Genomic DNA, 27,674 nt, shown 5'->3' with positions numbered 1-27,674 from the left:
TATGAGATGAGGTTGGCACTGCACACGAAGATGAGTCTGTCTCTGGAACAGGGAGGAGCAGAGAGCCAGGTTCCAGCTCTTAAAAGTACAAATTTGTTTAAAACAAGAAATCCTGAACTGAGAATGCCCCCCCCCCTCTCAAGGGTTCCCTGCTGGCCAAGGGAAATGTTCTCCCAGTTTCAACGTCAAAGGCAGGCAGAAGCCATGTCATTGTGGCACACCAGCATCTACCCACATTTAAGTGGCAGCAGAACTTGATGTTAATTGTCCAGGTGGTGCTGTCTTAGCAAGCATGCAGACTGTGAGTAAGAGGGATTTGCTAGGCACCTTGGCATATGAGGTAAGTTGATTTCTGTGAGTTCCAAACCAACCCAGTCTATATAATGAGTTCCAGCCCAGCCTACCTAATGGCAGCCCTATCTAAAAGTAAATAAAATGAGAGCACATGAAGGCTTGCTCTAAGGTTCTCGAAAGCTGCCATGACTAACAAAATATGGCTCGGTTGTATTTTCTGTGGAGAAGCCCTGAAAAGTTGTTGCATGAGTCTGTGAAAGTGGAGCTTCAGTTGCAGTGGCTAGCACAGGATACTGGAGACACAGGATACTGGAGACACAGCTCATGTCTAGCATTCATGGAGTGGGAAGCAAAGAGATCCCTGAAGCTTGCTGGCTAGCTACTCTTGCTAAATCAATGAGCTCCAAGCTCCAAATTCACAGATCTTGTTGCAAAACCCAAATGTAATGTGGAAATGAAGGAAAGAAGACACTCAACATTGACTTCTGACACACACACACACACACACACACACACACACACACACACACACACCCCACATACAATTAAAAACATAGAATGTGGCTATTTGTTCTTGAGTTGACTTGGCAAGATTTGAGCATAGTTTCTACACCCAAGGTTCACATTATTCTTGGCAAAATGCAGTTTTCATACCCACCTCAATAAAACCCTTAAGGAACAGAGTCATGACAACTGATCCTGTGTTCTTTTCCTGGCTTGTTTGCCTGGCTCTTTGCAAAGTGTCTTTTCTCCTCTGCTACTCTGGTTTCATTAACAACTCCTGTCAGCTAGCCACGACCTAGAACTAGAATTGTTGTACACTGCAACTGAAGTGCAACTCTCACAGACTCATCGTGGGCTTAATGAGAAGTCATACATCAGCTGACCTGCAGGCACGCCTGTGGGAGATTGTCTTAATTGAGCTAACTGAAGCAGAAAAACGCACCCTGCTCTTTGACAGTTCCATTTTATGGGCAAGCCCTGAACTGTATCAGAGTGAGGGAAACCAGTCACAATCAGATTGGACAACCCAAGTTCAATGTCAGGGACCCACACGATGGAATGAGAGAAAGGGGTCCTTCAAGTTGTCTTCTAGCCTTTGCATACATACTCATCTATGCTCAACGGTACACACATCATGTGCGCACACACATGATAATTTAAAACAATAATGGGGCTAGAGCAATGGCTCAGCCATTAAGTATAGGTGCTGCTCTTTCAGAAGACTGGAGTTCAATTCCCGGCATTCACGTTTGACCCAACGCCAGTAACTCCAGTTCCAGGAGACCCAACATCCTCCTCTGGACTCATCAGGCACTACCACTCCCACTCCTCACATATGTTGTGTATGTATACACACACACACACACACACACACACACACACATATGTATATATATAATTCTTGCTGAATATGGTGACACTCCTTTAATGCCAGCACTCAGGAGACAGGGTCAGGCAGATCTTTGTGAGTTCTAGACCAGTCTGGTTTCCATAGAGAGCTTTCGGCCAGTAAGGGCTACATAATGAAACTGTCTTAAACAAATTAATGAAAGTTCATTTGAAAAAATAATCCTTCCTTAAAGAAATACTGGTACAACTAACAAAAAAAAAAAATAACACGTTCTGAGCATGCTGTTGCCAGTCCTTCAGAAGGGATGTGGAGTATGAGAATGCTGGAAAGGGGTAAATCGAAGGTGATTAATATTTGAAGGTAATTTACAGGGTTTTTTGGCTGCCTATGAGCTAACCGGAGAAGGCAAAAGCCTGCGTGTATCCAAGAACTACAATTCCCAGAAAGCTGCGGTGCGGGCTCTGGGCCGGATGTAGACTTAGTCTGAGCACTTCTGGTCCAAGCTGGGCAGGGGTCTCACGTCTGCATTCATGGCGTCCCCTACCAAGGCAGTGATTGTTCCTGGGAACGGAGGCGGGGATGTGGCCACCCACGGCTGGTACGGCTGGGTGAGAAAGGGGCTGGAGCAGGTAAGGAATGCGCTCCTGCTCTTTGGTCAGCGTGGCTCAGAACGAAGGCAAGCGAGGCTCCAGCCTGTTGTGCCCACCCTCCCACCTGGCGCAGCGGCTCAAAACTCTGAAGGCTCAGTTTTTGAGACTAAAGGGAAAACTTGTACAATGGGAGAGAATGCCCCCTCCCTATCCCCATCTAATGCCTCAGATTACAGACTTTTCAGATAATTTTGTTTATATTTGTTAACTTTTTAATTCACCATGTGATATTTAATATATACAAAGGATTGTATAACATAAATAAACTACCAAGCTAAGATAATTTTTCCCTCTTCTGTCTAAACCCAAGGTGTCTTTGATAATGTGTCCTGTTGTAGAATTGAACTACACTCCCAGGACAAAATGAAACTCTAGAACATTGCCAGTATTTTCTGAATAATCTGTCTGCCCCGTGTCCTATGTGTATGACATTCTGAAGTTTATTTTGCTTCTCTTTAAATTATTGTGTGCAAGGAGGCATCTGGAAGTCAGAAGACATTTTGGAATCAGTTCTTTCTACCTTTACATGGGTTCTGGGAATCGAACTCAGGTCACCAGGCTTGTACTGCAAGTGCCTTTGCCAGCTGGGCTGCTTTTCTGGCCTTTTTTGCTACACTTTTTTAAAACTTAAAAGTATTTTTTCAACCATGTGTATAATCTTTTGGCTTCTTTGAGAACTTTATAGAAACATCATTGCACCCTAGGTCGTCCTGTAAACTTAATAAAAGAAAAAAAAACCTCCTTCCGTAGCCCAGCAGTTAGTTTCCTGAGTTGGCCTCTAGAGTAGAGTTTCAGGAGAAAATAAGGGTCTGTTTGGAATAAAACTTCAAGGTTGTGGCTGAAAGCTATGGGCAAAGAAGCAACTCACAGGTCAAGCTGGAAATGCCCAGTAGGACTGGATACACAACTGTCTCAGTTCTCAGTGCTGTCTCTGTTCTTTTTGACTGTCTTTCTGTGGCACGGTGTTCAGCTAGGTCATTCTGTCTCCAGCACATTCACTTAGGTCTTTGCTGTACATGAAGCACAGACTGAAAGTGCGGAAACCAGTCTCCGCACAGGTCTACAACTGGACAGAGAAGTGTGCGTGACTGTATATTCATCCGAAGCCCCTGACACTGCTTAATCTATTTCATGTCATAATATTAGCAAATATTTACTGAACTAAGCACGGTCATCTCAGGCGTCACATTTTTAAGCTCTTTATTATAGCTTTTCCTTTCCCTTATATCACAGATTCCTGGTTTCCAGTGTTTGGCTAAAAACATGCCTGACCCAAGTAAGTCTGAAATTTGTTTTTGAAAAGCCTCATTTGTTAGATTTTTGAGCTCACTATTTGTAGGGTGAGGCTTGGAAGCAGGAACGTCATAGAAAAGGACAAAAATACACACTAAGAACAAAGAAAGCAAGGAGCTCAAGGTGGTAGGAGCTCTTGCCTAGCCAACACACACACCAACACACACACACACACACACACACACACACACACACACACACACACACATACACACACAGAGGGAAGATTTCAGTAACAAGATATATAAATTTTTTTTTTTTCGGAGCTGGGGACCGAACCCAGGGCCTTGCGCTTGGTAGGCAATCGCTTTACCACTGAGCTAAATCCCCAACCCAAGATATATAAATTTTAACTTTAACTTTGTAAGCTAGCAATTGTATTTTCCATGTTTAAGTATCAGGCAAAATTTAGGTGTTTTATTTGAAACAGGTAAAATAAAACAAAGCCTTACAGTATCTAATTGAGTTCTTATGTATTTAAAATTATAAAATTGCCCTTTTTTGTGGGGAGGGGTCTGTCTATGACTTGGTTCAGGAAAGAAGTGATATAAACCATATATGGGTTTTAGAATGTTGTCAAGGTTTTGTGTGTGTGTGTGTGTGTGTGTGTGTGTGTGTGTGTGTGTTTTGTTTTTCTTGGTGCTGGGACTGAACCAAGGATCTCACACATCCTAGCTGAGTAATCTGCCCCTGAGCTGTACCTCCAGCTGGGGTATTTGTTTGCCATGTTTAAATTTGCACATTAAAATATTAGAATTGAGGCCAGTGATCATGGTATATGCCTTTAATCCTGACACTTGGGAGCTCAAGGAAAGAGGATTCCGGTGTGGGCTACACAGCAAATTCCAGACTAGCTTATGCTCATAGTGAGGAGGCTCTATCTCATAAAAGAAAAATGGGTGGGAGGGAGACTTCACTTCAGTTGTAATGTAATTTTTAAGAACATGGTAGGTATAGAAGGGAGGGGCGGAGAGCAAAACTACTAAACCACAGGACAGAATCTGCTAACACAAGCCCCCATTTAAAAGCTGTGAGCTCCTATTTACTTAGCGAGGTGGGACAGCATCAGACTTACAGACTACCCCAAGTACCAGACTGTTTTACCCTGACCACAGTTACCGCTCGAGAGAGCATCTGGCTGCCCTTCATGGAGACAGAACTGCACTGTGATGAGAAGACCATCATCATAGGCCACAGTTCCGGGGCCATCGCAGCCATGAGGTATGACCTGTTGAATTGCTGCCCTGGGTGTGTTGTAGGCATGCTTGCTTGGGAAATAGTTTTGTTTCTTAAGTTTCCATTGCAGAGGAAACAGTGCTGACCTCAAAAGAGGTAACATAATCTGCCCTAATTTCTTCCTTGTTTGTTAAGGGATTGAAAGAAACTGATTGCTTTTACCAGGAGCAGTGATCCTTTAAAAGCCTCTATGGCCCTGAAGAAGCTTCCTGTTTCTCAGCTCTGATGTCTTCCCCTCACCTCTTTTCTCCTCTTAACCAGGCATAGTGATGTCATTGAAGTTCCTGGAATATTCCAAGTATACACCGGCCTTATCCTGCTCAGCCTTCTAGTTGGGACATCATCTACAAGCTGCCTGACTTTCTCTTACTGTACTCTGCTTGGATGTCCCTTTTTGGGCAAGATCTGTGATCTGTCCATATAAAGGAGCAGCCTTACTTTACTATCTCTTTATATTTAATACCTGCAGTGTTTTGGTTTTGTTTTTTTTTTGGGGGGGGGGTTGGTTGTATTATCATCCGACACATGTTGATTTCTTCTGTGTCCCTATTAATAGAATGGAAGCTCCACAAAGGTTCACTGACAAGGCATCACAGTGCCTAGGAGAGAGCCTGACATAGTGCCCAACCCGCTCAACTTGGAAAATAGAGGTTGCTTTCCCTACCCACCTCAACCCCCTAATCCTTGGGATTCACATGTACACCCATAAATAATGCTTTTATCAAAATCTCTTATCTTCCCCATTAGCCTATTGAGTAAGGAATTAGCTGCCAGCTGTTTAAGGTTGAACTTTTTCCATAGTTCCTACCCTGGTAACAAAGGCCATCCCCAGCAGTCAAGATATTGGATGAATTATCATGAAATCTTGCCAAATTTTACAACCTTTTAGCTACACAGGTCAAGGGAGTGGGGTAACGTGTTTGAGTACAGATCCAGAAAACAGTCGCGCAGTAATAGCAGAAGGGCTATTTACAGATGTGCAGAGGGAGCGGTGCTGACCTCAAAAGTGGAAATTGGATCTGTCCATTTCTACCTTGTTTAGCAGTTATTGGTAAAACTGTAATATTTGTGTGTAAGTCTTCTGGGTTCGTTAAGACTGTCAACAACCTTCTAAGAATGGACTCCTAAAGCTAAGAGAGGCAAAAACAAACAAACAAACAAACAAACAAACCTGAACCATCAGTGTAAAGGTATGAAGAAACAGGAAACTGATACAATCATCAGGGGCTGCTAACTGACTTATTAAGGGATATTGAGCCTTCTCAATAGAAAGTGCTAGAAACACCTTAACAAGCAATCAAACTTAGTGTCACTGACAGTGGGACACACAAATACCTGCCCCTGGAGTGATGGCAAGGCTCTCTTGGGAAAAATGTTTAACCTCAGTCTTATTGTGAGAAAACAAGTTCAGTTTAGGGAACTGACCTTAAATCCTTTGTGAGAATACAGGAAGCACTAAATTTATTGGGTGCAGTAACATTACTAAGGTTATTCATAAGAGACACACACTAAGGTAAGTATAAAGTGTGGTAATCTTAGAGAATCTGGATGCTTTTCATGTCTTCTGTGGGTTTGATATTTCTGAGTAACCAGATAGAGGGAAAGGTTTAACCTAAAGAATGGTATTCTAGGGGGTTGGGGATTTAGCTCAGTGGAAGAGGCCCTGGGTTCGGTCCCCAGCTCCGAAAAAAAGAACCAAAAAAAAAAAAAGAATGGTATTCTAGGCCTAAACGTTTCCTAGCACAAAAGCTTCAAAGGTGTCACATCATTCCTCAGCCTACTCTTGGCTGAGCAAGGGCATCTGCAGATAGTGAGCTGGTGGTGTATGTGTAGGGTGCTGTTCTAAACACTTTTCCTGCCCGTACAGGGCCAGTGATAGTTTATCTGGGAGTGGAGCCAAACACAACACAACTGAGAATGTATGTGCAAGGGACAGTACAAGTATTTTTCTGGCACTGTCCAGCTTTTCTAAAATCATGGTTCACAGTTTACTTGTACTAGTCAAATGGATTAGAGATTGCATGCCTTAAATTTGCAGGTTCCTGGGCCTTAGTCCCTCAATTGCATGCTCTGAGGCTGAGCCCCATGCTGACTCAGCATGTTGACCACCCAATTAATGCTGACACATAGAAAGGTGGATAAAGGCACAGGTCAGAGACAGTGATTATGAGATCTTGATGTTTTTCCATGCTCTCAGTAGCACATGCTAACTACCTTCCTGTGAACTTACATCAGGTAGGTTACTGTTTTTTCAGATTTAATAACACCATGTCTTATTGACACTATCTTTCTCATTCCAGGTATGCAGAGACACATCAGGTATACGCTCTCGTATTGGTGTCTGCATACACATCAGACTTGGGAGATGAAAATGAGCGTGCAAGTGGTAAGTCTTTAGGAAGAGCCCCTAGAAAAACCCCTCCCTAAACATAGGACAAACTATTCAAGTTACAAAATAGTTATTCTCTCTCAACCTAAAAATATAACTAGCAAATGGGAGATTTTTGACTTACCTTTGGATGTGAGGTAGATCTCTGTTCTAACTAGAATGAATCCCAGGACCTGGTTTTATTTTAGCCTTTTCCTTTGACTTTGTTAAGTCAGTACCAAGCCCCACAGAGACGAAAACCAAAGGACTGCTCTGAACTCAGGTCTCTGCTCCTTTGCATCTTTGATATTTTCAGATGTCAAGGCTGACGATTCATGCACATTGATAGGTTTTTCCACTCCTACAGGGTACTTCAGCCGCCCCTGGCAGTGGGAGAAGATCAAGGCCAACTGCCCTCACATTGTACAGTTTGGCTCTACTGATGACCCCTTCCTTCCATGGAAGGAACAACAAGAAGTGGCAGATAGGCTGGACGCCAAACTGTACAAATTCACTGACCGTGGTCACTTTCAGAACACAGAGTTCCATGAACTGATTAGAGTGGTGAAGTCTATGCTGACTCCTGCTCTGTAACACACCAGGATGGGGTAGAATAGTAACAGCCACTACCCTCACACAGCTTAGACATGGGACGTCCGTCCAGTTAGGCTACAAAAGTGTCTGAGCAACAAACCCATTTGAACACTCACACTGAGTTACTAGCACTTCCAGTTCCCACAGAGCTTAAATCTCCCCGAAAAGCTACTAGCTACAGCAGTATGTTTCCTGTTTGATAAGAGACAGGTTTTTTATTTTTAGCTATCCTGTTGATGCAGAGAGAGTTAAGTCAGAAGAATCCAGAACTTGACATAGACCTGGTTGTGTGTCCCTGTAATCATTTCAGAAAAAGCAGGGGATCAGGAGGGGAAGGCTATCTTGACCCTGTCTCAGAAAGGGTGAGCAAGATGACCCAGGTCTCCTGAAGCTCATTCCAAATTATAACTCACTATGTTTAGCAAGATGTGTTCCACTTCTGAGACCCCAGTACTTGGAAAGGTGAGGAAGGTAGATCTTGAGTTTGAGGCCTTGTCTAGGCTAAGTCAAACCCTGTCTCAAAACAACAAAAACAGGTTTTCATTCAAATTATATGACTGACACTTTCCATTTAAATGAAAACACGATTCAAGGTCCAGAATGTTGTCTTAGAACTCAAAACTCTGGTTGCTCTTTAAAGCTGGCTCAAGGGAATAAACTCAAACTTGGGTGTTCATCATTGAAATTCCTGACCCCACCATGTCCCCAAGTCCTTCTAACAGGTTGAGAGAGAACAACATATGGATGCTTAGTAAGGGACAGATAATCTGTATATCAACTGTATAGGACTGGCAGGATTCGGTCATGGGGAAGTGCTGCAATATAGAAATGTGACCAATACTTATTCTTTTTTTAACTGGAGAAATATATGTGTATGTGTATATAATCCCTACATGAATTATGGTAGCTGGGAACAGCATTGTAATTAAAAGATTTGCAAATGCTACAAGACAAAGACCAGGTCATCCCTTTGTGAACTTGGTCGTAAACATTTTTAGAATCTCTATGAAGTCCAAGAAAAACAAGATAACTAAAATGGACATAATACTAAAGGGTGGAAAACAAGGGAGCAATCTGTATTTTGTTATTAAGTTTTTAAGTATCTTCAAAAGAACTTTTCCAGGGCTCGGGAGAAGGCTGAACAGTCAAGAGCACTGACTTTTTTCCAGAGGTCCTGAGTTCAATTCCCAGCAACTACACGGTAGCTCACAACCATCTGTAATAGGACCCGATGCCCTCTTCTGGTGTGTCTGAAGACAGCGACAGTGTACTCACATACATAAAAAAAAAAAAATCAAAAAAAAAAGAAAGAAAAAAAGAAAAAACTTTTCCACAATGCAAGTTTAACTCTAGAATATTCAACCTCTTGTAGAGTGCATTCAAGGAACACTGCAGACTTTTCTTATACTCACTCAAAAATAAACAACTTTTTAAAACTGCTTTTTATATTGTATAATTCGATGTATAAAATGGTTTCATGATTACATTTTTGCTGGCTTATAAAGTACTTTGTCCACATGTTTAAAAAAATGAAATAAACTGTTTATTTCCTAGTACCTTCTGACTGCTGTGATGGCAGAGATCTCATGTGCACCTACACTTGACGACAGAACCTGTTACTGACACAGAAATGTGATTCTCCACACTGTTACCCTAGAAGGGGTGCAAAGCTGTTGTGTTAGCCTACAATGATTTGGGATTTTCTAAAGTCAGGAAAGATTTTAACTTTTAATAATAGGTATCTTTGGAGGATAAGACAATTATATGTTCACATGGCGAAGAATAATATCAGAAACAGAAAGTTATATCAAATGAATATATTTTTATCCTGCAACAGAAAACAAATTGCAAACTGTTATTCATATGTTAATTTTTTAAGATTTCAAAAAAGCAGGGTAAATAATTCAAATTCAAGTAGACTCAAATTGGATTTTAGGTTTGGCTGAATCACTGCAAAAAAGTCTGTTATACACACACACCCACACACACATAATGAAAACATTTTTTTGTTTTCCTAACTTTAAAAAGCTCAATTATAAACTAACACATTTCAGTGTGAAATTCCCTAATTCCCAGGGGGAGAATATGCAAGAGAGCTCTCTGTTGAGCTGTGCTGTCTAATATAAACAGTATGCACAGGCAACTAAATAAAAACTTAGTTCCTAATCGTGTCAAGTGCCGGCCAGCCATCTGGCTCAAGGTTTCTGTATTAAACACCAAATACAGACTATTTCCATCATGGTAGAAAATGCTATTTGTCTAGATGTTGTGGTGCCTATCTATAAACCCAATAGGAGCACGCAGAAGCAGGACTGAGTTCAAGATGCTGTCTTACTGGACCACACTGCCACAGGGCACCTATTTTGTATTCATCTCTCACCTGCTATATAGTAAATCTGAAACTACCTTTTCCCTTCGCTGTTGGGCTGATGGTTGGGGCCAGAGACCTCACCATACCAGGAGTATTCTATCACTGGGTCCATCACAGAATGGAATTGTCCGATTTCATTGCTTAATTGATCACCACCAAAACCCTTATATAAAACTTATTTAATGCCAAACTGAAAGTTTAATGTGAGAATCCACATTCATTAAAAAACCACTAAATTGGGGTTGGGGATTTAGCTCAGTGGTAGAGCGCTTGCCTAGCAAGCACAAGGCCCTGGGTTCGGTCCTCAGCTCCAGGGGGAAAAAAAAAGAAAGAAATATATCTAAAAACCACTAAATCATCTCATGATGTCTCCTTTTTTTGTGGATCACTTTTATTCGGGGTCCTCAACAGATTAATATGTGTTCTCAGGTGAAGAAAGTGCCTAATATGAAGTGGCAAAGTATGAAGAATCTGGGCTTCATCTGCAGTTTGATTTTGTGACATTATGATTTTAGAGGCCCACAATTTCTTTTGATAGCTTATTTCTGTAGAATTCATTTTATTTACAGAACAGTTGCAACATTTTCAAACTTACCTATCCCTCTTCTCAGTTAATACTCAGAGTAGAAAAAATGTTATAAGGCAAAAATATTCAGAGTAAAAAGTAATGCTGAGAAAAAACATTTAAGCTATCTCTTTATGCTGGTGAGCATTTCTAGCCACTGAGTGCTGATTTAAAAACTCTAATTATCAAGACAATGCAAAGCCAGGCATGGCTGCATGCCAGCACCTGGGAAGCTGAAGCAGGATAACCACAAGTTCAAGGCCAGGCTAGACCCTAAGACCATAAACTGAATTCCAGGCCAGCGTGGAGAGACGCTCTATGTCCAACAAAACAAAAAGGACAGAATGCAGAGTGCGTTTAGACAACTCGATTCCTTCTCTCTTATTGTCATTTGGTTTTTCAAGATAGGGTTTTTTTATGTAGCCCTGGCTGTACACTGGGCTGTATAGACCAGCCTGGCCTCTCACTCAGAGATCTGCCTGCCTCTGCCTCCTGGGTACTTGGATTAAAGGCCTTCTCCACTATACTCAGCTTACTTTGTGTCTAAGGTTTTGTTTGTTTGTTTTTACTAAGTTTTTTAAACATATAATCCAAAAGCATGGGCCAACTGAAAGGGTTTGTATTGTGCTCCTCTTTGGAGCTGAGCTCTACCACCTTTTGGCAGTGTTCTAAGTGAACAGAATCATTAGTTACCCTGATATATAGATCAGTAAAATCAAACTCACTAGCTCATTTTTATCAGATGAATTCCATGGCCAGCTCTACAGAGTAAGCATTTAATGTCACCAGCTTTTTTTGAATGCTAGATTATATATAAAATGCAAGTTTTTTCCTCCACTTCTTGTGAAGGGTGGCAATGGTAACAAAGTCTACTCTAACTGGATCTTACTCCAGTGTAAGATAAGCACTAGTCTTATCTTACAAACCCTGTCTCAAAAAAAAAAAAAAAAAAAAAGACAATCCACCTGCTGAGATCCTTCAAAGGCACATGGCTGTCTTCTGTGCAACTGGTACACAGTGATAGCTTTCTGCTTAGACTTGTCACACCACAGTTGTTTTTTGAAGAATAAAAGGGGACCAGCTGAAGACCCCTTAGAGAGTGAGTGAAGGGTAATGTTCTGTTTTTATGTTGGAGACAGGGTCTATCCCTATATAACCCTGGATGTCCTGGAATTCACTATGTAGACTGGGCTAGCCTTGAACTCACCACTATCTGCCTACCTCTGCCTCCCAATCGCTGGGACTCAAAGAATGCATTACCACACCCAGCTAGTTTTAAGTTTTAATTTTAGTTAAAAGATCAGCTATTATCTAGTCTATCTGCTTTGACAGCGCACTGTAGATTGATGGTTTATCAAGGAAATAATTCTAAAAGCTGGGAAATCCAAGGTGCCAGTAGATTACTCATCTGATGAAGGCTCACTTCCTTATTCTTTTCTTGTGTCCTTCCATGACAGTGGGTAACAGAATACTTTGGGTCTCTTCTATACAGGCCCTAACTCCACTCATGAGGATTCTACATACAGTGTCACCTTCCAAAGGTCCCATTTAGCATATTCCATGTAGAGATTAGACTATAAAATTTGAATTTGGCACTCGTGGTAGAGAGTCACACTACAGGCATGGAATAAGAATCTGAAAAAAAAAAAAATTCCAGGAAATAATACACTTAAGGCATACAGAGAAAGTTAGGGCCTTACCAAGAAAGGACAGTGAGATTATTTCCTTTAGTATGGAGGATCAGTGATGTGGAAACATGTCCTGGACAACAGCGTTTGGGAGGGATGTCGGTATGGAGGCACGCTCCTCTGAGAGTCCTACTGGGGTGAAAAACAGATGGTGTGGAAAAAGAAATACCCACTTTACCACCCAGGCCCGGGCTGGTATACACTCCCATTACCAGCTGGTCCTGCCTGCACCACTTGTAATTTCTTCTCAACAAAACCCAAGAAAAACCAAACAGAAATGGCGGTAATAAACCCGATGAGTTTTCAATGACGATCTTAAGTAACTCAAGTGGGCATCTTCTCACTCCAGCCTTTATCTCAGTACACGGTCAACGTAGGTTTGCTGGCTTCTTTTCCTTGGTCTTCCAGACCTTCAAGGTATTTTACTTAATGAAGAAGAGACTTCCCAATTAAACTTTATTAAACTTAATCTCCTTTGTGTTCTGTCTTCATAAATAAGTGTTTCCATAGCAGCAAGTCAGTACCCATTATTGTGAAGTATGTTCTCAAAGTAATTTGACACTCCATCATGAATTATTTGTTTCCCACGAAGTTCAGTTTGCCAAATGTAAATAAAGTTCACAGCTCTATTAAAATTCGAGCCACTCTGTCATGTAAATACAATTAGATGGTGAAATTTCACCACCTTCATGGCAGTCATCAAAAACCTTAAAAAAAAAAAACATAAAAAGTTTATATTCAAGTTTTTTTTTTTTTTCGGAGCTGGGATCGAACCTAGGGCCTTGCGCTTTGCTAGGCAAGCGCTCTACCACTGAGCTAAATCCCAACCCCAAGTTTTAAAATATCAAAACCCCACCGATTTAAAGCAGTATTAAAAGAAAAAAAGAAACTCTTTGAAACAGATGAGGACTACATTGAAGAGCACACTGTAACAGTGTCTACTTTGTGGTCATGATTAACTATAAGCTTTTATATTTTTGTTTTTTTAAGAAAGGGTGTCATTATGTAATCCTGCTGACATGTTCAGAATAGGCAGGCTTCAAACTCAGAGATCCAACTGCCTCTGTCTCCCAAATGCTGGGACTGCAGGTATGCACAACCCTGCCTGGCTTGGAGGCATATTAACACAGCATAAAGATGAACCTTTCACCTGTCCTTTTACTTGGGCAAAAGGTTATCAGCAGGTGCATAGGAATGAAGGAAGTGAGTCCTATACTTATCGGCAATTTAATTTTTACTAAATTGAAGATATTCTGTGTTTAGGTATCTTCAAAGAGTGCTAAGTAGAATTATCAGGATGTTCTTGGTCCTAAGAACAGAAGCATGTACCTACCCTGAGTGCTCCAAGAAAGAATATAAGTCCTATTCATCAATCTGTGAATCCATCAAGGGTCTGGGGGAGGGGTTAAATAGCTCATGTGACACAGGTGGGAAGCCTGCTGTGCCTGTTGTTTCTTTATGGCCTCTGCATAAGACGGTGATAGAAGTAAAACTGAAGCAGCTTTCACTTACGGGACAGAGTCCACAGGGTGCCCGGACCAAGCCTGTAGGTGGGAGGATTGGGTTGACTGCCCTGTACAGTTTCATGTGTCCATCAACGCTCCCAACAGTGCCTTCCTTGGCAGCAATGATAGTCATCTCCACTTTGCCATCATAAATGAGTGTGTTCAAGATGGTTTCAATGTCCTCCATGGACAACTCTACCTAGAAATGGGTACATAGAAAGCATGCATAAAGGACAAAGAAACCTCCTTTCAGAGAAGGTATTACAAACAGCAAGAGGTCACAGCCACTCAGTCGAGTGGAAAAGCCATGCTCTAGGGAAGAGTAATGGAAGGCACTAATAGGATGAGTAACAGTCCACATGAGCACAAACCACTGACATGCTGAGGACAGAAGTCTATCTTCATGCCCAGCCTCACACGATGTCAGCATTCTTTAGAAGAAAACCTAGAAGGCTTATGAAGTGACATTTATTAAAAGATTTATTTATTTTATGTAAGTACACTATACACCATCATCATCTTCAGGCACACCAAAAGAGGGCCATCGGATTCCATTACAGATGGTTGTGAGCCTCCATGTGATTGCTGGGAATTGAATTCAGGACCTCTGGAAGAGCAGTCAGTGCTCTTAACCACTGAGCCATCTCTCCAGCCCTGAAGTGACATTTCTTTGGCAACCAAAACCCACAAGAATTTGGACATTCTTTAAAAAAAAAAATTATTTAATGTATATGAGTACACTATAGCTGTCTTAAGACACACCAGAAGAGGGCATCAGATCCCATTACAGATGGTTGTGAGTCACCATGTGGTTGCTGAGAATTGAACTCAGGCCCTCTGGAAGAACAATCAGTGCTCTTAACCACTGAGCCATCTCTCCAGCCCTTGATGAACATTCTTAAAATGTTGCTATAGAGAGACACTTGAGACATGAAATAAATTGAGTTCCTAATTTTTTAATCAATGAGAATCTGGGAACCAGAACTGAAAATGACTTCTCCAAATGCTACTTTGGCTTCTTTGCAGACCATGAAAAGCATCAGTGTCCTTATGTAAAGGTCTTCAAAAGGATGCTGAAGGACCCTTACATTTGACTAAGTAAGAAAGTATCAATAAATCATACTAACACTGTAACAAACTCAACTATCAGACAATCAAGAACTTAGAACATTTTCATTTTGGGTGAACAGAACTGCCAGGACCCAATTGAGAGGAGTTCTCCAGAGTCAGACACTTATGGTGTCTGCCTACTGTAAGACAATGCTTTTCCAAAGTGGGTTCAGCAGAATGTGGACCTGAAAGGGCGATGGGTCAAACACACCACAGCTACAGCCTTGTGAGGAAGACTAGACCATACAGTCGGGGTAGAAATAAGCTCTGACCTTACTGATGCCCAGTTCACAGATGTACTTCCACACTTCATGTGATGAAGCAAATGAACTGTTTCTTTGTATCACTGGATTCTGTTTACTTTCTCTTGCAGTCTCTGCCTGTGAGATTAGAAGAGGAAGCTCAAGCAAAAATTCATGTTAGTGCTAAAGTTACATGCAATACCAACAGTAGCACATATGATAAAAATTTCCAATTTTTGGGATTTTTAATCTACAAGTCAATATTTCACAAAATCTCTTTTTAAAAGGACTTGTGATGTTTCCTTAATGACCTCACCTTGCTCTGTAGGAATTTGAAACACTGTTGATTAAGCACCTCAACAAATTCAGATTCAAAATCCTGGTCACTGTACCAGGCCCCGCCAGTCACAGACCGGTCTGGCTGCAGGTTATAGAGCATGTAAACCTTCTTTTTGGAAGCCTAGGAAAGAATATGCACAGATCATTTCTTTATAAACTTCTAGAAACTAAACTTGAACAGCCAACACTTATATTTTATAACAGTTTTCAATGTACCGAATTACTGCAAAGATAGCAGAGTCACTGAATTTGGGACTGTCTCTAAAGTGAGGGCCGTCTTCAAGGGGAACTATACTGCAGCCAGCACTGTCCATGGTCTGCTGCTATGTATTGTAAATCAGAAGCCTCACAGGAAGAGAAAGAACACTGGTTCAGATACAGTATGGTATTTAAGCACATTTTCCTTTGCCTTTCATTTTATAGCCACCATTCATTTCTACAAGTACTTAGGTCAGCCTCTATTCCTCTAAGCCCTACTGGTGTGGTTTCCAAAATTCTGTCACAGTTATTTTAATTTTTAAAATTAATTACTTCATGTGTTGGTATTGATGTACATCTGGGCTATTACCCACAAAGGCTAGAAGAGGGAACTGAACCTGAGTCCTCTAAAGAGTAGTCAGTGCTCCTAACTGCTGAGCCATATCCAACCACTACTTTCTGCATTCCACTCAGGCATCCCCTAATCCCCTAATGTCTAAGTAACTTTTAAAATACTAAAAAAAAAAAAAAAAAAAAAAATGCAGATGACTGGGCATGGTAGCATACACCTGGAATCCCATACTCAGGTGGTTAAGGCAGGAAAGATCCTGTATTCAAGACATTCAAGACCAGCCCTGGTTATATTATCAGACTTCTCTCTCAAAATAAAATAACACAGTACAATTAAGATTACTCTGTGCATTGTTTATAGGTTTCAACACATGCTTAAGGCTTTTGTTTTATAGAACAATTTAGCTGCCCCAAAACATCTCCTGTGTTTCATCTTTTCTACGTTCCCTAGGTCTAGCAAACATTTAACGTTTTACTGTCTTTCCCACAATGTCACCTAGTTGGAATCACAGTGTTGCCTTCTCAGTATGATTTCTCACACCAAGCAATAAGCATTAAGACCACTCTATGTCTTCACAATAGGTCATCTTTTTTATCACTGAATATTCCAGATAGAGAGAGAGAAGGAAAAACACGTAAGAGACACAGAACAGGAATCTTTCTCTGACTCGGTCATTAACATACTCCAAGTGCAAAGCAGTACCTGCCTGTCATACTCCAAACAACAAACACTCGTTGAGTGACAACACAAAAACTAGGAAAGGTACTCTATGTTTTCTATAGAGCACAGGACAAAGTAGGAATAGGTGAGACATCAAGAGTCCAGAAGGCAGCAAGTTAAAGTCAGCACAACAGGAGCTAAATTTTAGTCTTCAAAACAAAACAAAGCCCCAAAACCAACAACAACAAAAACATGTCTTAAATCCCACATAAATTAACGAATGAGAGGCTGACAAAGCTGGCACGGCTGCCTCAAGTGAAATCCACAATGAACTCAGAAAGCCGACTACTCACTGCTACAGACTTCACAGCTTTAATAAGCTTTTTACTTTCCAAATTCTTGAGAATTTTGTTGATTTCTGTTAATGGCAAGTTGCTTTTGTACCGAATATCTCTGCTCCATATTCCTGTAAGAAAGTAGGAAAGCTGACAGCACTTCATTTAATATAAAGTTTAGAACTGTTCTCAGAAACTAAAACCCGAGAAACAAAACAAAACAACTGGGATAAAGAAAGACTACAAGAGCCAGTCATAAAGCGTCTGCTTTACATTCTAACTGAACATTTCTCAGAATCTTGGTGTGGTTTGGTTTTGTTTGGGTTTTCTTGTTTTGTGTTGTTTGTTTTCTGAGAGGGCCTCACTATGCAGCTGCTATACAGACCATCCTGGGGGTGTGCACACGGTGGGGAGGAATACAAAAATTTAGCTGTTTCAATGCAGCATGTACACCTACTATTTAAACAACATTCTACTTGTAAGACAGAAAAAAAAAAAGCTATGATTCTTTCATTCAATAAATACCCATTGTGGGAAGTTATGAGTTTTCTTTCAAACAAAGAAAGTTGTACACGAAGAAAGAGACTATGTATCAAACATACATGCTTAGCTTCATGTAGTAACATGCTTGCAATCCCAGCAATCAGGAAGACAAGGCAAGAAGATACTGAGTAGGAAAGCCTGGTCTACATGATGGGACCCTCTCTTAAAAAATAAAATGAACAGAGCAACACAACTTTAGGTCTAGACCTAAAGACAAAGCATCGCCCTCCACATGCTCACCTTTATTCCCTGCATCCTCTATGATTTGGTAGACTAGCTTTTCCTGGTTATCCGACCCCTTCATTTTACTGCAGGGAATAAAGCAGAGTAAAAAAGGAAAAATTGTAGGCTATGTTATCATCTGCATGACTACTTAATTAGCAGACAAGGCTATCACACTGACTGATTTAGCAAAAGAAGGGCTTACCTTAAAAAGAATGAAAAGAGCTGTGTGTACCAATATGAAAAGATGTCCAAAGTACAATAAATTAAAAAAAACAAGTTACAGGACACTATGGATAGCATGAGCTAGTCTTTAAAAAAAAGAAAAAAAAAAGAAAAAGAAAAGGAAAAAAGCGATAACATATAAATAGAATCGTCTATGAATATTTAAATCTATCTAGAAGAAATTACCTAGAGCAGTTACTCTGAGAAATTGAAGCACAGGACAAAAGGCAGGGATGGTGAGTTTACATCAGTTTCTTCTGTGTCTTTCAACATATAGCCTAAATTGTCTTTAACCTCATCATCACCCTGCCTCAGCCCCCATGTGGTAAGTCTATAGGTGTGTACCACATACTGAGCTACATTATATACATACAGTCTCACATCGCTCAGGCTGGCCCTGAACTTTCTGCCCTGCTTCCCAAGTGCAGGCATATTGGTGTGTACCACAATACCTGTTACTATGTTAGCAATTTTTATTATGTACATTACTTTTGTGTAATAAACAAATTTTTCTAAAAATTAAAAAAATAGGTGCTTACTTACCCAGCATTCTGAGAATCCTTTATTCTATATAAAAGGCCTGTATTACTCCGTAAAAGATCCAACTGCCCCTGAAGTGTTTTAAAATAGAAAATTGTAATCAATTACTCTGGAAACACATCAGTTCTGACGGCAAGTGTTACCACAGTTTTAAATGTGTTGATTATACCCACTAAACTGTTCTGCCTCCAACGCTTGTCAGTTCTTCATCTGAGACTGGGGATTTGCTTACACACCTCAAACAAGGTATTTTTTTTTCTTCTTTTTTTTTTTTTCGGAGCTGGGGACCAAACCCAGAGCCTTGTGCTTGCTAGGCAAGCGCTCTACCACTGAGCTAAATCCCCAACCCAAACAAGGTATTTTTAAAAACTAATCTAAGGATAGTTCAAGCAAGAGATACTAATAGTGTCCCACATACTAAGTTGGCTTTGTTATTTGGCCAAGGCACAAACAGGTTTTTAAAAAAAGTCTATTGTATTCCTTAGTCAGGGGTGATGGTGGTGATGGTGTGGCATACGCCTTTAATCCCAGGGCTCAGGAGGCAGATGCAGGCAGATCTGAGTTTTAGGCCAGCCTAGTCTATAGAGTGAGTTCCTGGACAGCCAAGGCTATACAGAGAAACTCTGTCTCAGGGGAAAAATTATTCTATTTCTTAATGTATTTTGCTAGCATATATGTCTGTGCACCATGTGTATACAATGCTCATGGAGGCCATAAGAAGGCATTGAGGGCTGGAGAGATGGCTCAGCGGCTAAGAGCGCTGACTGCTCGTCCAGAGGTCCTGAGTTCAATTCCCAGCAACCACATGGTGGCTCACAACCATCTGTAATGACATCTGCTGCCCTCTTCTGGTGTCTGAAGACAGCTACAGCGTACTCACATACATAAAATAAATAAATAAATAAATCCTTAAAAACAAAACAAAACAAAATCTCTCCTAAGGTGGGTTTAAAAAAAAAAGAATTTTGGGTTCATTTCCTAATATCACAGAGTACAAAAGCCTATCAGGCTCATTGTTTAGCTTACTTCCTTTTTAAAAAAATTGTTTAATCTTCATAATGTATATGACTTTGAGTTTTATTACTCTGAGAGGGAGTGCAAGATACAAGCTTTTCTGGTTACAGACTAAGGAACACAGTATTTTGGGAGAAAGATTTTGTCTTTGTGTTTTTAAAAAGTGTGACTAGGCTCTGGAAATCTTACAGAGTCATACTGATCAGATTTGATAAAGGTAAACTGCCTGAAAAAAATGATTCAGGAGAATCAAACAAGATATCTCGATTCTAAACTTTAGTCTTGAGAGTTGTATTTTGCAGAATGTGCCTACTTGGATTCCTGGTTTCAAGGGCTTTCAGCTGGGTTCAGTCAGGACACATGGGCTACAGCATTTGCTTCATTCTTCCTATCCCCTACCCCCAAGGATATCTCAACGCCCATGTACAGCTTGAAGAAGTTATGGAGGAGTAGTTGCCCCAATTCCCTGGACTTTTGGGGGGCTGAAAGTGGTTATTCTAAAGTTGTTTTTATGAGGAATTTAGAAATGGTTGTAATTTAACAAGGAGTAATTAGCTAGATTGAGTTATATAGTCATAATCTCATTTGGTAACTAAGCTAAAATTGTATCTTTGCTTTGATATAGAATTTATTTGTTAAAAGAGTTTAAAAGTACAAGATTTAGAGTCAGTCCTTCTATTTGTGTCGTTACAAACTTCTGAGTTGATTACACATTTGAGTTAAGGGCCAAATGGCAATTTCATGGCTCTGACTTTGTGAGAGTACTTTCAAGATATTAAGATACAAAGACAACAGTCCAGATTGTCTTATATAGATAGATGGTTTTCAAAAACATCAGAAATCTACAAAATTTTAAATCAAGTTATTTATCTTTTGTTGAGATATATCTGCTCCTAACAGTTCCCCTTTGGCAGATTTAATGAAGAATGTGAACATCTCTACCTCCAGGTGAGGCAATACTTTGTGGCTAGGCAGCCACTGTACAAAACTGCCTGTTTCATCTGCAGACTAATACTGTCCAGAAAAGGACAAATTATGCAGAATAGTAGACTGATAAACCCTGCCAAGACAGGGTGATCAGCCCTTCAAAATCTTTCAAGAGTCTGTCAGTTGATTTTGGGCCAGAAGGCTGAAGACTTGCGCTCACATGTTGCTAACAGGGGACTGTGCTAGTAGAGATTTGTCTCTACAACCTCTCAGTTCTGGAAGCCATGTTAGGCTTCCTATGTATATAGATATTTGGTCATTCTCAGATTTCTGACAGGGTTGCAAACTGATTATAGTTTCATAGCCTATCAGGCTGTATCACTCTGGAAATACATATTTTATTGGATAGTTATCAGATAGTATAGAAGCTAGCCAAGATGTAACATTGATTTTAAGCCTTTCTTAAGCTGGAATGGATAACTAAATGTTCTGTTTAACTGATATAGTGTTGGACTGGGTACTAGATATATTTTATGCTTCTAATTACAAAATGATAACAGTTGTGCTCAACTTATATTTGAGAGAAAAGTTTTTTTTTAATTAGACAAAAAGGATGAAATGTGGGATGATGTCACAGGTGAAGCAGGTACAAGATAGAAGGAGGCCTGTCATTGGAGAAGGAAGGAAGGATAGGTAGAAGAAAAGTTTGAAGGAAGAGGAGGAGACTGGAACGGAAAGGAGGAAGAGACAGGAGGGAGAGGGAGAGAAGCCATGGCAGGACAATATGGCGGGGGATGTTAAGATTCCACGCTGTACCTTTACAGGTTGTTACAAATGGTTTTTTTTTTTTTTTTTTTTTTTTTTTTTTTTTTTTTTGGGGCTGGGGGCCGAACCCAGGGCCTTGCGCTTCCTAGGCAAGTGCTCTTCCACTGAGCTAAATCCCCAAACCCCTCCAAATGTTTTTAAGGGATGGATGTGTACTGGGCTTTGTATGTTTAGGTGGGCAATTATATCTTATCAACTGGGCCAAAGGTTATTGTGTTGTATGTTCTTTCATGTGTAGATTTAAGTGTAATGGAGTGTGGGGCGGCTGGTCTGGGTCACCTTGGAGTTGGGATGTGTGTATCTGGCATGGAAACCTGCCTTGGGAGCTAGAAAGGTAGAGAGATTGCTGCCAGGCTCAGAGAGAGGCCTTTGGCAGTGTGATATGGGATGGAGCAGAGCAGGTGAGATGCTTGGTGACTGAGAATTAAGATATCTAGCAGATACCTTGGGGCACTGAGGTGCCGGACGTAGAGGGGGATAAAAGACAACCTTACATTTTTTATTTTTTATATTTTTACAACAACAACTGGGGTTCAGTTCTCAGTACCCACACGTGGCTCACAACAGTCTCTAACTTAAGTTCCAGGAGATCAGGGTCCTCTTCTGGCCTTTGTCGGTACCAGGCATGCATACAGTACATGGACAATACGTGCATGCAAAATACTCACACACATTAAATAAAAATAAATCTTTTTTTAAAAGTTATTTTAGGATAATATATATATAAATCCATATTGAAATCAAAGTAAGTCCCAATTATGTAAAATATGGGTAAATATAATTAAAATAGAATTTGTACTGATAAAAATTTAGTCCAGATAAAGCATAAATATGAATATTCAACAGCATACTAAGTTAAACTATAGTTCTTAATGATTTTACTAATATATACAATTTAAGTCTGTGATAGGAGAATTAGGCAAAAAGATTAACAATGAATGAACAAAGGGTCTCTAGGAGTGGTACTTTATCATGCTCTTTGAACCCCCTTAGGCCTAGGCATCTAGAGAATCCAGGTATGTGTACCACTGAATTTTCAGCAGTTACAGGAACCATAACCAAGTAGGGTGCCCTATGGTATGTTAAGAATGTAAAATAGGTTTACTTACTGGATAAACTGCAACGCTCTCTCTTCTTTATAAAATTCAAAGTGGGATCACAAAACTCAATTCAGAGGTTCCCTTCTGTCATTTATTCATGCTATTATAGCCAATTACTAAACACGTGTACTCTACCATTGTTGGGAGAGCTGTTTAAGTGGACAACTTGTTGTTGAATTATAGGGCGGAGGACTGAACATACTATGCAAGCTAAGTGAGTGTTCTACCATTGAGCTATATTCCAAACTCTCAAAGGGAAGCACACAGATGACTACAACACTATCTGCTTATGAGAAACACAAAGGTGGATGCACAGTCAAGAGAGGAGACTGGCCCCAACCTGGGGCTCCAAGTATCCAAGTATCCTGGGGATAGACGCAGAGAGGAGTCCTGAAGGATAACAAGGAGTCATTCTACACAGAAAATGGAAGCCCATAAATCACCAACTTGTCTTCTGTGGGAGAAAACATAAGTCACTGGTCCATTGCTTGCTTTTTTATTAATAAAATTTCATGAGGAAAAGCCACACCCACCTGTTTATGTATCACTGTTCACAGCTCATGACTGTTTATTAAAATGACAAGTCATACAGTTGTGATAGAAACCAGATGGGCCACAAAAGTTATTTTATTTACTACTTCATAGAGAAGTTTGCCAAATTCTGAGCCACAAAGGTGAAGACAAAGGCTTAACACTATATTTGACTATCCCTATCATCTGTGTCTAGTGCCTTGAGGTATAACATCTGGTTGAAAGCTTTAAAAAAGAAAAGTCATTCAGAAGAGGCCTAGTGTAAGACTCTTAACTAATAAAACCAAACCAAAACGTCCTCAGGAAAAAGGAATCAAATGACTTGTGAAAGTAGAGATATAGGAGATTCAAAACATCAGCCAGTGTCTGGTGGGACATTTTTCAAAAGTTGGAAGAGAGGCATTTGGGCTCCAAGTTCTTGAGTTTCAATGAAAATTCTACTGCACTGTCTCTGAAGCTAAGCCTGTACTTTTTCCCAAAGAAGTCCTCAGTGGGACGTCTTCCTGCTCTTGACACTGTGATACCCAATCAATAGGCTATTGATAACTCACAAAAAAAAAAAAAAAAAAAAAAAGAACCCACAGTGGAAATAATTTATAGGGAATGGCTAAAAGCTAGCAGCAGGAAGTAACAGACCACATCCACATGCCCTTTTGTGTCAATGAAGATAATACCATAGTTATAACAGAATTGCATGTAGTTTCTTCATCTTGTCAAATGGCAGGCACGTAATTATCTTTCCTTCCAATTCAGACATGCTAATCCTTTCCCTGGTTTGGAATCAAATCAAAAATTCTGGCCTAACAATTAGTATACTGACTCACTAAAAAAAGAAGCTTATTATGCTATCATTACTTCATACGATTATGGTGGGGGAGAATTCTTGTAAGTCTCCTGCAAGGTGGAGACTCGAGAAGGCCAGGGGCATACACCAATGTCACAGACCTGATGCATTAGCCTCGGTGATGAAAAGTCCACGGTGTAGATGGAATCTTAAAGCCTAAGGACAAAGAGTTGTGAAGACTGGTCCTGGGACTCAAAGTAGGCTGGGGTAAGTTCTTCTGTCCTCCATTTGTTCTACTTAGGCTGATACTTAATTGGATGGGGCCCACTCACCTTCTACAGTCAGCACAGCAATTCAAATACCACATTCTAGAACATCCCAGAAACAGCATATAGGCAGATCTAGGAGTATCACAGCCCAGCCAACTTGACACATGAAGTTAAACATCACAACTATGTGACAGGAAGCAATGAAATACATAATATACAACAAATTACATGAATTAGTTGAATTCACCTTACCATGGACAATAGTCTATTGATGGCCACTGCCCGTTGCTGGGCTTCTATGTGAGGCATTTCATTCTGAATTACTTGATCTGTGATTCCATGAGGGAACTGGTGGCATAATTCTATAATTCTAGGAACAAAGGTATTAATGATTTATGTTTGCTTGTTTTAAAAGGCAAAAAAGGAAGATGCATGATAGTTAAGCTAAAATCTCAGTTTTATCAATGGGAATAAGTACGGCAAAGTGAATCCAAGGTCTGTGGGCAGAATGCAAATGTAGAATATGCGCACGTGTACGTGTGCGTGTCTAGAGAGGGTTATAGTGATTCACCATAACTGGAGTCTGTTTGAGAAATTATCTTCTCCAAACAAACTGGAAGGATTAATTTGTTTGGAGGTGTAATAAGCTTATTACCCACAATAATAATGTTGAGAAAGTCGTTGTCTTTTAACTACATTATAACCTAAAAACACATGTGCGCTGGGGGTTAAGGCACTCACTGAACCTACTTGGCTCAATGGTTCTTTGTAATCACAAACTGAACCCTAAATTGGCCCGAACGTTCTCTCACAGAACTTCCCTTGGCAACCGAGCAATACTGGATTCGAACACATGCCCAAGAACTACGGGGAAAATGCAGGTTTTTTTTCTGGCACTGGCTGCTGTCACGTTCCAAGTGCTCTAATAGAACCCCGGAGGAGCCAGTTACATAAAGTTTCAAGCTGTCACGCTGCTCTGGAGCTTCTGAAGAGTTCTACTCTCCCTAATCGGGAGGGGGACTCCCAGACAGCCGTCAACCCTGCTCCCGCGTGCTCAACTAGCCTCTTCCGTCCTCTCCCGGGGACCGAGAGAGAAGGGGTACAGCTATCCAGCTGACTGCTCGCCTAGCGTCGGGAACCTAGCTTCACTGCATTACCTGTTTTCTATTTCCACCGGATCCGCGTCCGGCGGCTGCACCTTCACCTTCACCTCCGCCATGAGGGTGGTTTTCAAGACTAGAGGAAAAGTGGCCCCGAGGAGCGCGCTGGAATTCTCGGGAACCGGTGGAGGCGCACGCCAGGGGTGGGGGCGTGGGAGGGACGAGGGACCTTCTTCCTCCGGTCGCGCCGGGCCTTCTTCATGAGGTCGGCTTGGGGCGCCCATGATGTGCCTGCTCCGCCTTGCTCAGCAGGGTCGCCGCAACTTATCCTTTCTGTTGTCCCAAATTTCAGTACCCATCGAACGAGATCCTCTGGCTCCAGTGAGCTGAATGGGGTCCCCTTCTTCAGTCTCTTCCAGCCGCTGAGAAGGCATATTCTTGGACACCTAAAAGAAAGTGTCGCAGAAGGAGCTGGGGGCGGGTACCAGACGGAGGCTGCAGCCAGAGACAAGGGCAGGGCTGGTTGCTAGGAAGTCGATTGCCTTGCCAATCATCTGCTCGGCTCCTGGTGGGCGGGGCGCGGTCTGCAGCGTCTGTGGTAACGCAAGCTGCTGCGGAGGAGCAGTCGTGAGGCGGTGAGAGTCTAGACACCCGGTTGGCGGCAGTGGACGTGCGTCGGGGGTCCTTATCTCTGTCCTTGAGGCTGGAGAAGGGTGAGGAGAAGGGCACCTCTCACTGGGTTGGGAGGAATCTAGGCGTCTCTGCCTGCCTCGCAAGGCCAGGGCATGACGCGGGTCTGGGTCTTGGTTTGGGCAGCGAGGAGGTTGGTTCAGGTGAAGGATGTTGGGAGATGCTGGTGGCATGACACCGACACCATGCTGCAGTGTGGACCTAGCGAATCAGCCATCTCTGTCTCGTGATGGTCCATTGATCACCCCAGATTTCCAAGAGCAGCTAATAGCTAACCGTGAGCACATCAGTGTCTAACCATCGGTGTTTATTTAGAATCTAGTTTTCAGCTATCTTTATTTTAATTGACTCTCAATCGAAGGGAAATGTGAAGGTTGGTAAATCCCTCTACAACCAGCCTCATTTATGAAGGGTCAGATAGCTGTAGTTTTTATGCTTGGCCCTCAATCTGGAACTATCATAAATTCGTCTTTTAAATCTAATTATCCCACTTTCCAGAACAAGATATGTCAAAACGCAAAGATGTTCGCAGCAACATTATCATAATTCCGTCTACCAAACTTAAAAAACAAAACAATAACCTCACCATTGAACAACAAATTGTTAAATGAAAAAAATTAAGTAAGCCAGGCATGGTAGTACATGCCTTTAACCCCAGCGCTTGAGAGGCAAAGGCAGGTGGATCTCTGTGAATTGGAGGCCAGCCTGGTCTACAGATCAAGCTCCAGGGCATTATATTATTTGTCTTGGGAAAAAAATGAGGATGCAACATGTTGATTATAAAAGTAAGATAAATGTTTACATTATAATCGAATAATTGTGTAGCCATAATCTTTGAAACAGCAGTGCAAGATGCAAATACTGGATTAAGAGGACTCCTCCCACTTCAATGAAAAGACCCATAACGTCTCTGTTCTGCTATTTACAAAACAGTAGAGCGAATAGGAACCTGTTTGTTGGTTTATAGCCATGTCAACTTCCTTTCTATTGCGAACAGATGCTCTGCAGTCTTTGCAGTATATTTTCCAAAATACAATACACTGCAGTGGCAAAGGTAAGATTGTGGGGCTTAGAACTTCTTTTAAGATTTGGCTCTAAATAATTCATGCTATGTGCAGAGTTACTCGCTTCCCTTATGTAATGAGTTGCCTTGAAGTCAGGAGAGTGAGTGTGTATGTGTGCCCTTGCTGAAGGCAGTGAAGAGTGAATGATCTCGCGGGAAGTGAGCTCAGAGCATTCATTAGTGGTGGATTCTGTTCTGCCTCATCCATTAACCTGCCCTTTTAAAGCAGCTCCAGTCTCCTATTGAATTTGACTGCTTGCCTTTATGAGATGTAAAGTATTTAGCTGAATATCCAACTCCGGACCTCAAGAGCAAACATTACAGCTAAAATGTAAAGATTTCATTCATTAAATGGGGCATTATCTGTAGGTGGCATATCAATGATCTGTTCTTTAGGCTTTACTGGCTTCCTCCATTTAAAATACATAGCACTCTGTAGTTTTCGTGTTCGGGCATAGGTTCATGATGGAATTTTTAATCTATCTTTTTATATAAGGAGAGAACATGACTGCTGGTTCAGTGTGTGCCCCTCAGATCATACCACTGCGAGTGCCTCAGCCTGGAAAAGCTAACCATGAAATCGATACCAATACTCTTTTGGAAATGAAATCTGGTAGGAAGCACATGCATTTTCAATTGTTTAAAATAACACCGTCATACTCTGTGTTCGTGTGTCACTAATATCTT

The 27,674-nt window shown here is 41.1% G+C and overlaps 3 protein-coding genes across 4 annotated transcripts in view; 2 read left to right on the top strand and 1 right to left on the bottom strand.

Annotated features, from left to right (window-relative positions):
- The first annotated feature begins 2,098 nt into the window (after positions 1-2,098).
- Positions 2,099-8,332, top strand: Rbbp9 (RB binding protein 9, serine hydrolase). The gene is made up of 5 exons (XM_032904334.1): positions 2,099-2,277; positions 3,532-3,574; positions 4,707-4,812; positions 7,128-7,213; positions 7,563-8,332. The coding sequence occupies exons 1-5, from the start codon at positions 2,179-2,181 to the stop codon at positions 7,787-7,789; spliced, it is 561 nt and encodes a 186-aa protein (XP_032760225.1). The 5' UTR covers positions 2,099-2,178; the 3' UTR covers positions 7,790-8,332.
- Positions 8,333-9,122: 790 nt separating this feature from the next.
- Positions 9,123-25,580, bottom strand: Polr3f (RNA polymerase III subunit F). Of its 2 annotated transcripts, XR_004388036.1 has the most exons (10): positions 25,292-25,580; positions 24,387-24,504; positions 18,688-18,755; positions 17,938-18,005; positions 17,173-17,285; positions 15,587-15,730; positions 15,301-15,408; positions 13,926-14,117; positions 12,426-13,120; positions 9,593-9,617 (listed from the first exon to the last, which is right to left on the bottom strand). XR_004388036.1 is itself a non-coding variant. In XM_032904332.1 (9 exons), the coding sequence occupies exons 1-9, from the start codon at positions 25,516-25,518 to the stop codon at positions 13,043-13,045; spliced, it is 1,116 nt and encodes a 371-aa protein (XP_032760223.1). In that variant the 5' UTR covers positions 25,519-25,580; the 3' UTR covers positions 9,123-13,042. The 2 variants fall into 2 exon arrangements, 1 of the variants encoding a protein (XP_032760223.1); XM_032904332.1 differs by having other exon boundaries at positions 9,123-13,120.
- A 1,128-nt stretch (positions 25,581-26,708) lies between these two features.
- Dzank1 (double zinc ribbon and ankyrin repeat domains 1) overlaps positions 26,709-27,674 on the top strand; it is a 47,964-nt gene continuing 46,998 nt past the window's right edge. The window contains 2 exon segments of the mRNA XM_032904331.1: positions 26,709-26,978; positions 27,484-27,600. Coding sequence (XP_032760222.1) covers positions 26,894-26,978; positions 27,484-27,600 — 202 coding nt within the window. The 5' untranslated portion in view covers positions 26,709-26,893.

The sequence above is a fragment of the Rattus rattus genome, chromosome 5 (assembly GCF_011064425.1).
Source record: "Rattus rattus isolate New Zealand chromosome 5, Rrattus_CSIRO_v1, whole genome shotgun sequence".
Classification (NCBI taxonomy): Eukaryota; Metazoa; Chordata; class Mammalia; order Rodentia; family Muridae; genus Rattus; species Rattus rattus.
The sequence above is the reverse complement of the archived record's forward strand: the minus strand, read 5'-3'. Positions and strand labels throughout refer to the sequence as shown.